At 40.0% G+C, this 12,540-nt stretch overlaps 1 protein-coding gene across 1 annotated transcript in view; it reads right to left on the minus strand.

Moving 5' to 3' along the window:
* The window catches only part of trpc1 (transient receptor potential cation channel, subfamily C, member 1), a 94,556-nt gene that overhangs the window by 80,186 nt on the left and 1,830 nt on the right, over positions 1 to 12,540 (minus strand). The window contains exons 2-3 of the mRNA XM_041210220.1: positions 750 to 901; positions 528 to 629 (exon numbers count right to left, since the gene is read on the minus strand). Of these exons, the coding sequence (XP_041066154.1) occupies positions 528 to 629; positions 750 to 901 (254 nt within the window). The remainder of the gene's footprint in view (positions 1 to 527; positions 630 to 749; positions 902 to 12,540) is intronic.

Consider the following 12,540-nt stretch of genomic DNA (forward strand, 5'->3'; position numbering starts at 1 on the left):
AGGTTAACATACCATTTTGCCTTTCTATTGCTTGCTGTACCTGCATACTAACTTTATGTGATACATGTACGAGAATACCCAAATACCTCTGGATCCCTCACCTTTTGAAAGAAATTGTGAGTTTATATACCTTGGAGGAAGAATAGAAAAGCACATAACTCCAGTTTGTACTCCATGTTTTACCTTCTAGTCCAATTACTTAACCATTCTATATTCCTTTGCAACCTCCTTGCATCCTGCTCACTGCTTACTTTCCCACCTATCTTTGTATTATCAGCAAACTTGGAAAGGTTACAAACTTGGAAAGATCAATCCCCTCATTGATATAGATTGTAAATAGCGGCCCCAACACTCCTCATCTACATTGTTGGTATAGATTGTAAATAGAAGGCCCAACACTGATTCTTGCAACACTCCATGGAAGGTCACGAGGCCGCCTGTGAACTGGTAAAGGGTGCATGATACAGCAAAACTAAAAGGAGCTTTGGAAGTTACACAGAACATAAAAGTAAACAGAATTCACTAACTGCTATAGTTGGTTTAGACGATCGCCTGGGACGATGATTGAGAAGAATATCAACAGCCCCAACAACCTCAGAACTAATCGCCACCAGCAGTGCGTCCGTAGTCTAGAACAAATGGAAAAAAGTTAGTCAGCTTTTGAAAAAAAAAATTTACTCAACTTTTAAAAAGATTATATTTAGAATAACCACTATAAAAACACACTTAGCAATAATAAATATTGGCACCTGACATCCACGTTCCAAGAGAACCTGCAGGATATCCAGATTCTCATTTTCAATTGCTATGGTAACAGCATTCCTCCCCAGCACATCCACACAATTTATATTCAGCTCACTGAATTTCTCACCAAGCAGCTTTTTGACCATGTAATTGTCTCCTGAAATATTCAAAGTAACAAATATTTAAAACTTTAGATAACCCAATTTAGTATTAAAAAGCTAGTGTTCTACATAAAATACAATAATTTGTGATGTTTAGGGCAGAGGATGAGATATAAAAGAGCTACAGAATGGAAAACATTACTCAGTGTGTACCCAATGTTAACATCACAAACTTCTAAATCTGTTATAACACATATCAGAACCAAAGTTATTGCTCCAATAATGGATTTTAACTCCATTCCTAACAGAATCTCTATTTTTCCAATTTGATTTTTCTGATGTTGCCATATATGCGGGGGGAGACAGGGGGTACTGGTAATGCCACTGGACTAGTAATCCAGAGACCCGCGCTAATGGTCTGGTTCAAATCCCACCACAGCAGCTGGTAAATTTCAAATCCAATTAATAAAATCTGGAATTGAAAGCTAGCCTCAATCTACTGTCAATTGTTGTTCAAACATATCTGGTCACTAATGCCCTTTAGGGAAGCAAATCTGCTGACCTTACCCGGTCTAGCCTACATGTGACTCCAGATGCACAGCGATGTGGTTGACTCTTAACTTCCCTCTGAAATGGCCAATCAAGCCAGTCAGTTCAAGGGCAATTAGGGATGGGCAATAAATGCTGTTCTTGCTAGTGACGTCCACATCCCGTGAAAGAATAAAGAAAAATACTAACGGTCTCTCTGAGCACAGTTGCTAACTGAGACAGGTTTCTGACATGAGCTTGAATGTTTCAGAGTGGTAGTTCCACATTCATAGTAAATTACAGAACTGAAGCAAAAAAGACCAGTCCCTCTTTCAGCACCGTGATTGAAAACGACCACTCCTGTGCTTGGCTCCATGTCCAGCAATGCCTCAAATTTAAAATTTTCACCCTGCGTTCAAATCTCTCTATGGCTCCCTCCTTCCCTATTTCTCCAGCCTCTTCTAACCTTCAACCCATTGAGAACTCTGCAACCCTATAAATCCCTGAATTTTTCATCCCACCATTAGCGGCCACAGGCTGGAATTCCCTCCTGAAAAGTATCTTGAAACGTTCTGCTGCACTAAAGACAAGCAATAAATATAAACTGATGTTATTTTGCATGAAGTTTGAGACCTAAATGCTGACACCAGTTCTATGGCGAACTCATGATCGAAGTAGAATCTGTGTTGTCATGGGTATTCCAGGAATGAAAGCCAAATGAGGTAAAGTGGAAGTGTTAAGCAATCACCTTCACCTGTAGCAATGCACCTATCTTAAAATATAAATGAAATTACTCTCATGTTTGCAGTTGAAACAGAAAATATGTTATGACGTTGCAAATGATGTATGCCAAGTGGACCAAATCCACAAGCGAAACTTGGCCACGCTATCACAACTGTTTTGAAATTTGTATTTAGTATGAGAAGATGTGTACACTGAATTCAGAGGTAATAAGTCCACTAATACTGTTAGAGATTTTAAAAATTAAATTAAAATAGTCATTAACAGAAGAAAACATACATAAGACTACAATTATGTAATACTGTAAAAAATCCTAAACTTCCTAATTCACCTGACTCCCAACTACATACCCCCTTTAAGGCAACAGTCCAAAGTAGATTTTAGATTTAAAAGAATAAGCCAGCAAGTCACCACAGTACCCACTTGACAGTGGAATTCCAAAAGGCTTTCCCAAACTTTAGTTACAGAACACAACTTTTGCAAACATGGCTGGAGGTTTCTCCAAGGCTGTTTCACACACTCCTGCCAAATCTCACATGGCCCCCCCCAATATAGCCTTTCATTCTCCTTTATATATGTTTTTCTCTCTTTAATCTGGAAATTCCATCGTTCCATATGTCTTAGGAACTTTGCCGTTTCTATAATATAAAAATCTTTCATGTTGCCAATACTGTTGGTAACCTTAGGGAAAAATAAACACACTGCTTAGCCTTGCTTATCTGGCTAGTCATAAATATCCTAACATCCCTTTGCGCGGAGAGCTGGGAGTTCAGTTTAAAACAGCAATGAGAGCCGGGGTATCTCTTCCGTGTCTCTTTTGATTGGCCAAGTGGTTTACATAAGGAGACATTATTACAGCTGAAGTTTACAGTTAAGAAATTCAATTTTAAAATATTTAACATCCAAATTAATTAGTTAAATAGAATAAGGATGGCTGGGCAAGTGATGTGTTGCTGCTGTAGTATGTAGGAGCTGGTAGACGCCGGTGTGATCTGAGCAAGTGTTGTCAAGGAACTTTGGCTCAGAGTTGATGAGCTGGAGTCCGAGCTGCGAAAACTGTGACACGTCACGGAGGAGGAGAGTTACCTGGGCAGTATGTTTAAGGAGATAGTCACAGCTCTTAGATTAATTACATCAAATTTGGACCGTGGTCAGGAACAGGAGTGTGTGACTGTGAGTGAGGCAGATATGGCGATCCAGAATTTAGCTTTAGAGGAGCCTTAGACAGTGCCCTTATCCAATAGGTACGAGGTTCTTGCTCCAGGTGTGGACAAGGGCACAGACTGCAGGGAGGATGAGCGAACTGACCACAGCACCGTGGTACAGAGTGCTTTTCAAGTAGGGAAAGAAAAATATAGTAGTAATAGGAGATAATATAGTTAGGGGAATAGATGCTGTTCTCTGCAGCAAAGACAGAGAGTCCTGAAGGCTGTGTTGACTACCTGGTGCCAAGGTTAAGGACATCTCTTACGGGCTGGAGAGGAACTTGGAGTGGGAGGGGAAGGATCCAGTTGTCATGGTCCACATAGGTACCAACAACATAGGTAGGACTAGGAATGAGGTTCTGCTGAGGGACTACGAGCAGCTTAGAGCTAAATTAAAAAGCATAACCACAAAGGTAATAATCTCCGGATTACTGCCTGAGCCAAATGCAAACTGGCATAGGGTAAATAAGATTAGAGAGGTAAACGTGTGGCTCAAAGATTGTTGTGGGAGAAATGGGCTCCGATTCATGGGGCACTGGCACCAGTACTGGGGGAGGAGGGAGCTGTTCCATTGGGATGGGCTTCATTTGAACCATGCTGGGACTTGTGTCCTGGTGAATCATATAAATAGAGTTGTAGATAGGACTTTAAACTAGTTAGTTAGGGGGAGGGTTCAACTGAAGGGGAGTTTAAAAAATCAAAAAGAAACGAGAGAGCAGAGGTGCAGGGTAGTGAAGAGGCGAACGATAATTAAAGTGTGACGGGAGGGGCAGAAAATATAAGCAGAAGATTACAGCAGAAATTAGAACCAGAATGAGTAATAATGGTGAAAAGTCAAAGCTTAAGGCTCTTTATCTGAATTCACACAGCATTTGTAACAAGATAGATGAGTTGACAGCACAAATAGAAATAAAGGAATATGACTTGATAGCTATTACAGAGATATGATTGCAGGGTGACCAAGGCTGGGAACTCAATATTCAAGGGTATACGACATTCCGGAAAAATAGGCAAAAAGGAAGGGGTGGGGGGGGTTAGTTTTGTTAATAAAGGAAGACATCAGCGCAGTGGTGAGTTGTGATATAGGTGCAATAGATCGCGATGTGCAATCAGTTTGATTGGAAATGAGGAATAGCAAGGGGAAGAAGTCACGGGTGGGAGTCGACTATAGGCCCCCAAAGAGTTGCCTCACTGTAGTCAAAGTAAAATCTGGAAATAATGGAGGCATGTAAGAAGGGTGCTACAATTGTCATGGGTGGTTTTAATCTGCATATTGACTGGACAAATCAGATTGGCGGGGTAACATGGAAGATGAATTTGTAGAGTGCATCAGGGATTGTTTCTTAGAACAATATGTTGCAGAACCAACCCAGAAACAGGCTATTTCAGATCTAGTAATGATCAATGGGGTGCTATTAATAAGAGATATCATAGTTCAGGATCCTCAAGGGGGGTAGCGATCACAACATGGTATAATTTCAAATTCAGTTTGAATGCGAGGAGCTCGGTTCTCAAAACAGGGTCCTCAACTTAAATAAGGGCAATTACAGAGGTATGAAGCGCAATTAGAGGTATGAAGAAAGAGTTGTCTAAAGCAGGCTGGCAAAATAGACTTAGGGGAAGGTCAGTGGATGAGCAGTGGCAGATATTTAAGCAGGTATTTCATAGCGCTCAGCAAAAATTTATCCCAGTCAAAAAGGACTCGATGAGAAGGATGAACCACCTGTAGTTAACAAAGGTGGTCAAGGAGAGTATCCAATCAAAAACTAAGGCATACAAAGCGGCAAAAACTAGTGGTAGGCCAGAGGGTTGGGATTTTTTTTTAGAAGCCAGCAGTGGATGACTAAAAAACTAATAAAGAGGGAGAAAATTGATTTGTAAATTAAAGTAAATTGGCAAGAAATATAAAAACAAACAGCAAAAGCTTCCACGGGTATATAAAAAGAGAGTAGCTAAAGTGAGTGTGGGACCCTTGGAGGATGCGACTGGAGAGTTGATAATGGGGAACAGGGAAATGGCAGATAATCTAAACCAATGCTTTGCATCAGTCTTCACAGTGGAAGACACTATAAACTTCCCAAAGATATCAGATAAACAAGAAGCTAATGGGAGAAAAGATCTTGTAACAGTCTCTATCACAAAGGACAAAGTATTTGACAAACTAATGGGACTAAAGGCAGACAAGTTGCCAGGACCTGATGGCCTGCATCCAAGGGTTTTAAAGGAAGTGGCTATACAGAACGTGGAGGCATTGGTCGAAATATTCCAGAACTCACTGGATTCCAAGAGGGTCCCAGCGGATTGGAAAACCGCTAACCTATTCAAGAAGGGAGGGAGACAAAAAGCAGGAAGTTATAGGCCAGTCAGCCTAACATCTGTCATTGGGAAAATTCTGGAGTTCATTATTAAGGAAGAAATAGGGCATTTAGAAAAGCTTAATGAAATCAAACAGAGGCAACATGGTTTTATAAAAGGGAAATCACGTTTGACAAATTTGCTAGAGTTCTTTGAAGATAAAACAAGCAGAGCTGATAAAGGGGAACTGGTAGATGTAGTGTATTTTGATTTCCAGAAGACATTCGATAAAGTGCAACATAAAAGGTTATTGCACAAGATAAGAACTCATGGTATTGGAGATAATGTATTAGCATGGTTTGAGGATTGGTTAACACACAGAAGACAGAGAGTTGGGATTAATGGGTCTTTTTCAGGTTGGAAAGACGTAACTAGTGGAGTGCCACAAGAATCAGCACTAGGGCCTCAATTATTTACTATCTATATTAATGACTTGGAGGAGGGGGCAGAGTGTAATGTATCCAAATTTGCTGACAATACAAAAATAGGTGGGAGGGCATGTTGTGATGAGTACATAAGAAATCTGCAAGGGGACATGGATAGGTTGAGTGAGTGGGCAAAAATTTGGCAGATGGAGTTTAATGTAGGAAAGTGTGAGGTCATGCACTTTGGTGGGAAGAATCAAAAGGCAGACTATTATTTAAATGAAGAGAGATTCCAAACATCTGCAGCACAGAGGGATCTGGGTATTCTTGTGTATGAAACACAAAAAGTTAGCATGCAGGTGTAGCAAGTAATTAAGAAGGCCTATATTGTTGGGGGGTTAGAGTTTAAAAATAGGGAAGTCTTGTTACAACCATACAGGGTGTTGGTGAGGTCACAACTGGAGTACTCTGTACAGTTTTGGTCCCCATATTTAAGAAAGGATACACTGGCATTGGAGGAAGTTCAAAAGAGATTCACTAAGCTGATTCCTGGGATGAAGGGGTTGACTTATCAAGAATGGTTAAACAGGTTAGGCCTTTATTCATTGGAGTTTAGAAGAACGAGGGGTGATCTTATTAAAATGTACAATATTTTGAGGGGGCTTGACAGGGTGGATGTTGAGAAGATGTTTCCACTAGTGAGGGAAATCCTGAACTATGAGACATAGTTATAGAATAAGAGGACACTCATTTAGAAATGAATTGGGAAAGAATTTCTTCTCTGAGGGTAATGAATGTCTGATTTCTCTACCCCAGAGAGATGTGGAGACTAGATCACTGAAAGTATTTAAAGAGGAGGTAGATATATTTTTAAAATATTGGGGAGTTGAGGGCTATGAGGAGCTGGCACGAATGAGGAGTTAAGGCCTGGGCCGGATCACCCATCATCTCATTGAATGGTGGAGTAGCTTGATGGGCCAAATGGCCTACTCCTGCTCCTATTCTTTATGTTCTTATATTCTTTGAAATCCAAACAACCCCTTCATTTATCTAAAAATGCAAATTCCCTTCACACGTTACATGCTAAGACCCCATTTTTGTTTACTCATTAGCATTTCAATTCATTTCTACTCATTAGCATTTCAAGTACATTTCTAACTTCTTTTGATAATTTCAAGCTTGCGTCTACCTGACTCCAAATGTAATTAAATTACACAGACAGAACCATCTACGCTCACACCCATAAACCTACTTTACAATAAACTGAATAATATTATGAAAATTATTATACTTTTGTAACAGATACAATGGGAAACAATGAGTAATAAACTTCATTCCACACATTTTTAATTTGTGCATTTGTTAGCCACAGATTATAAGGTCTTCCTTATTTGTATACTAAAAAATTTCTTCAGTTTCTCGACATTGTGCATTATGTGCTCCAATCTGACCATCCATTGGGAAAAGAATCCTTTAACGTAGCCTCATGTAAACCATGTAACAGCAGTATTTAGAGGTGACGCCATAATTCCTTCACACAGACGTTAATTAGTTTCATCTCAGTGCTGCTTTAATCCATCAATAGTATTTTTCATTTTACTGATATTTTGTTTTAAAAATTAACAGAGGGTTGACTAAGCAATCAGCTGACATTTAATTTCCAAGTCCAGAGGCCACCCACTGAGCACTGAAATTTTGCCCATATAGTTTATCCATCATCAGTGCTTCCTGAAATTAAACCCTCACATTGCTGCTAGTTCCAGGGAATTGGAAGGTCCTTGCAACACCCATTGTTAACAGATTTATATTGTAATGTGAGTTTCTTCTTTCAGCAAGAGAACTACATACATGTCTGAAGTAGCTTTCTTATGGACACAAACAAGCAAGAGTTAATATTCCTTATCCATGTGTTAGTTGAGATCATAAATGGTTCATTTTTTCACGCAATTTCCCTCTCATTTTTAAAACTGCTATCATCTCAAACCAGTTGCAACAGCACAGGCAATGATGGGAGGCAGGAGGGTGTAACTAACATGTTTGCACAGAAGGTTACCATTATAAATATATACATAGAAACTTAGAATGGCAAACATTGAGAGGAATTGCAGGCATGATATATATCTGCTAAATCATGATATGGTGCCTTTCTATGTTTTATATTTTTTTATGCCAATAGCTCAAAGCAATGATTGTTCATGCAGACTTCATCAAGCTCTGCAAGGATTGATCAGTATTAAAGCCTGCATAGAGCACTCACTTTATTTAAGTGTCACACTTAATTTCTGCGTGTTTTCTGAGTCACATTTTACGGAAACACCTTCATTGTTAAAAATAAACTATCCTTTCACTTTGAGTAATGCCGGGAAGATATACCTTTATATATAAATAAATATTAAAAGTAATGATGGAGTGGTGAAAACATGGAACTAATTGTGATTGGAGTGAATGATTAATTTAAGAGGAAGGTAGATAGTACAAGAGGAAGAAAGGAGCACAAGGATATGTAGATAGCGTGCTATTAAATAAACAGAGAGAGGAGGCTCATGTGGACTGAATGGCCTTTTTCTGTGCTGTAAATATATAACATAACATGTACTCTGTCCATCGCACTTCACAATATACACAAATTCCTGTATCACACTGCCACATGATTGGATAAAATATCATTCATGAAATAGGCAGTGAAGTAATATATTTATGTATATTAGTAAACAAGCAAAACAGGCACTTAGATTACCACTGACAATCAAACTAGGACACATGAAATTATGCATTAATAATGAGGAAAAGCTGCCAAAACAGGGGACTCATTTGTTTATGCTAAATATTCCTTGAAAATCCTTTTAGTTGTTGTGTTGGATTCTACATCATTGATAAACTAATTACTGGAAAAAAACAATAGAAATAAAAGCAATTACCAAATTTATAAGACAATGATTAAACATAGCACTGCAGTAACTTTATCTATGTTTAAAATTCTTCCTGTTGAAGGCTTATGCCTCTGAGGAACCTGGGACTTGAGGTCCTGGAGCATATCACTCTTAGCAGAATCAAAATAACAGTTTTGTACAGCTCACAGTCTGCACCTGTCCCTCGAATGTCCAAAGACTGGTAAATCAAAGCTGCTGACCTACAGTTTCAAATTTTGCAGAAGTCAGGTGCATCTCCAGCATAGTGGGACTTCCACCCACCAAACGGTTAATCTCTTGACCTCAGTTAATATTCCAGATTTGCAGTCATCACATGCTGAACATACCCATACCTAGAAGAACAAGGGCAGCAAGGGAAGATCACTTATTGCAAGTTCCCTTCCCAGTCGCACACCACCCTGACTTGGAACTATACTGCCATTCCTTCATTGTCACCTAAGTCAAACTCCTGGAACACCTTTGTAATAGTGCCACAGGTGTGCATACACCGCATGGACTGCAGCGGTTCAAGAATTTGGCTCACCACCACCTTCTCAAGGGCTATTAAGGATAAGCAACAAATGCTGGCCTTGTCAGCGATGCTCAAATCCCATGAAAAACTAAAAAAAACTTTAAAAACCAAGTCCCATACAATATTAAAATTACCATCTTCAATTTCAAATCAGCTATGGCCTTACCCCTCCCTACCTCCAGCCCTACAATCTTCCAAGAATTTTGTGTTCCTCCCATTTGGCCCTCTATGCATATCCCATTCCCTTCATCCCAGCATCCGCTACTGTCCTTCAGCGTCTAGACCTGAAAATCTGGATTCCCTCCTTTCACTTTTCTGCCTCTCTTTCCTCCTTTAAGATGCTCCTTAAAACCTAGATCTTTGACAAGCTTTTAATCATCCAACCTTATAAATCCTTCTTTGGTTCAATGTCAACTTTTGCCTGATTATGCTCCTGTGAAATTATTTAACTTAGCCTTAGGAACAGACATAGAATTTTGTTGCACTACCTGGCAGCCTCATTATACTCCTTCAGTTCAGTTGATCTGCAATGAGTGCCTCAGAACCAGCCATATCCATGATGAAGTTCACTGTGACATTATTGTACTATAATCCTCTTGTATTATCGCACAATTGAAAATCTTTAATGTGGAAATGTTATTTATTCCCTTATTAAAAATTGAATTAAATGGAGGCCTATCCCTCCCTGGTGAGGGTGATTGTTTTCCATGAGTCTGAAGGTGATAGATGAGGCTGATTCAGGAACTGAGACTCTGTGGCACAGGGGCAGTTGTTGCCATGTGGGATCTCTGGTCATGGGTTATCAGTTCGGGTCGTGGCGTGTTCTTTTCACCGCTTTTGCTTTTCCTCTTCACTGTCATCATTGTGTTTCAAAAGCTGGGATCCTTCCCACGGACATTGCCGCCTCTGGCTCGGTCCAAAGTGATGGTCTCCCTCAAGTTGATGTCAATATTGCATTTCTTCATGTTGGCTTTCAGCACACCCTTGAAGCGCTTCTTCTGTCCTTCTCTGGTGCATCAGCCCTGGCTGAGCTGGGAGAAGAAGATCTGCTTTGGGTGCCTGGTATCTGACAACCCAACGAAGCTGATGGTTCATGATCATAGCTTCCGTTCTTGTGGTGCCTCTTTGTGAAAGGGCACTGATGTTGGTGTGTTTATCCTCCACTTACTATTTAAGATCATTAGCAGGCAGCATTGGTGGTATGACTCCAGTGATTTGAGGTACCTCCTACATGTCGTCTATGTTTCAGCCCTGTACAGTAAGGAAGGAATCCTTCCTTACATGGTAGACCATTGGCTTGGTTTTAGTTTTGATGTTGTGATCTTCAAACACTTGCTCAGGCGGGCAAAAGGCTGCACCAGCAGATTTTGGGTGATGCTGGATTTCTTTGGCAATGTCAGCCTTCCATGAACGATAATTTCCAATGTACTGGAAGTCTTCCACATTTTCCAGGCACTTATTATGAATCCTAATGAATGTGGCTGGGGCATGTGCATTTGGAGCTTGCTGATGGAAGACTTTGGTTTTTCTGAATGTTGAGTGTAAGTCCCATCTTCCTGTATGCCTCAGTAAATATACCAACAATTCTCTGGAGACCCCTTTCCAACACAGCACATACTGCAGCATCATCAGCGTATTGGAGCTCAATGACTGAGGTCAGGGTGATCTTAGTTTTTGACTGGAGTCATCTGAGATTAAATAGTTTAGCATCCATTTAATAAATAAATGGCACTCCAGCAGGAAGCTTGTCTCTAGTCAGGCGGAGTGTGGCAGCAAAGAAGATCGAAAAAAGAGTTGAAATGATGACACAACCTTTGTTTTGACTCCTGTTTTAACCTCAACAGGATCTATAATGGATCTGTTGTTAAGGATCACTGCTCACATATCATCATGAAGGGGGCGAAATATGACAAACCCATACTGAGATTCAGGGAGTAGCTCTTCAGCAAGTGTAATAAGTCGATTCAGAAGGGTTTTAGTAATGATCCTTCCTGAAATGGAAAGCAGGGAGATGCCTCTGTAATTTCCACAGTTAGATTTGTGCCCTTTCCTGAAGATTGTCACAATCATAGTGTCCTTGATCATTTGGGCCTTCCTCTGCATTCCAGATCTGTAGGATGAGGACATGGAGCTGGAATGTTAGTTGCTCTCCTCCGTGCTTAAAGATTTCAGTGGGAACTCCATCACCTCCTGCTGCTTTGTTGTTCTTCATTTGTGTGATGGCTTTCATCACCGCCACTGGCGGTTGCAGAGTTCCCTGCTCATCTCTAACTGGGTGATGTGAGATGGGGTTGAAAACACTCTTGTCAACAATTGATTTTGATTGAAAAGGTCTTCAAAATGCTCTCTTCCCCTATCCTTAGGCCTTGGAGGAGTTGGTCCTTGAGTACTTGGATTTACATTCTATACAGTACACCGAATGCGACAAGATTGTGAGAAATTTCTTGTGAGGTAAGCCATACTCTGAGAGAAACCAAGCCACATGATGCTAATCTAAAGAAAAACTTGTCACATTGAAAAAAGTCAGCAATGCACACCCTGAGTAATACTGTGAGTAACAGGCCACGGAAATTCAGTTGTCCGTTTTTTCTCAGTCTTTCAATGGCAACTCTTTTGAGTACAAACCTGTTTCCATCTGTTTCAGATGAAGTTACATTGTTTCATAGTTTGCCATTGTGAGATTTGAACTCTTGATACTCTTTTGAGTAAACCTGTTTCCATCTGTTTCAGATGAAGTTACATTGTTTCATAGTTTGCCATTGTGAGATTTGCACTCTTGATCTTAGGGTTACAAACCCAGTACCATAACCACTTGGCTATTTAGGCCAAGCAAAGTAACTCTTTCAAGTACAAGCCCGTTTCCATCTGTTTCAGATGAAGTTACATTGTTTCATAGTTTACCATTGTGAGATTTGAACTCTTGATACTCTTTCGAGTACAAACCTGTTTCCATCTGTTTCAGATGAAGTCACATTGTTCCATAGTTTGCCATTGTGAGATTTGAACTCTTGATAATCTTTTAAATGAAAACCAAATCAACAAAATTGGGATAAATCAGGC

The sequence above is a fragment of the Carcharodon carcharias genome, chromosome 2 (assembly GCF_017639515.1).
Source record: "Carcharodon carcharias isolate sCarCar2 chromosome 2, sCarCar2.pri, whole genome shotgun sequence".
NCBI classification, from domain to species: Eukaryota; Metazoa; Chordata; class Chondrichthyes; order Lamniformes; family Lamnidae; genus Carcharodon; species Carcharodon carcharias.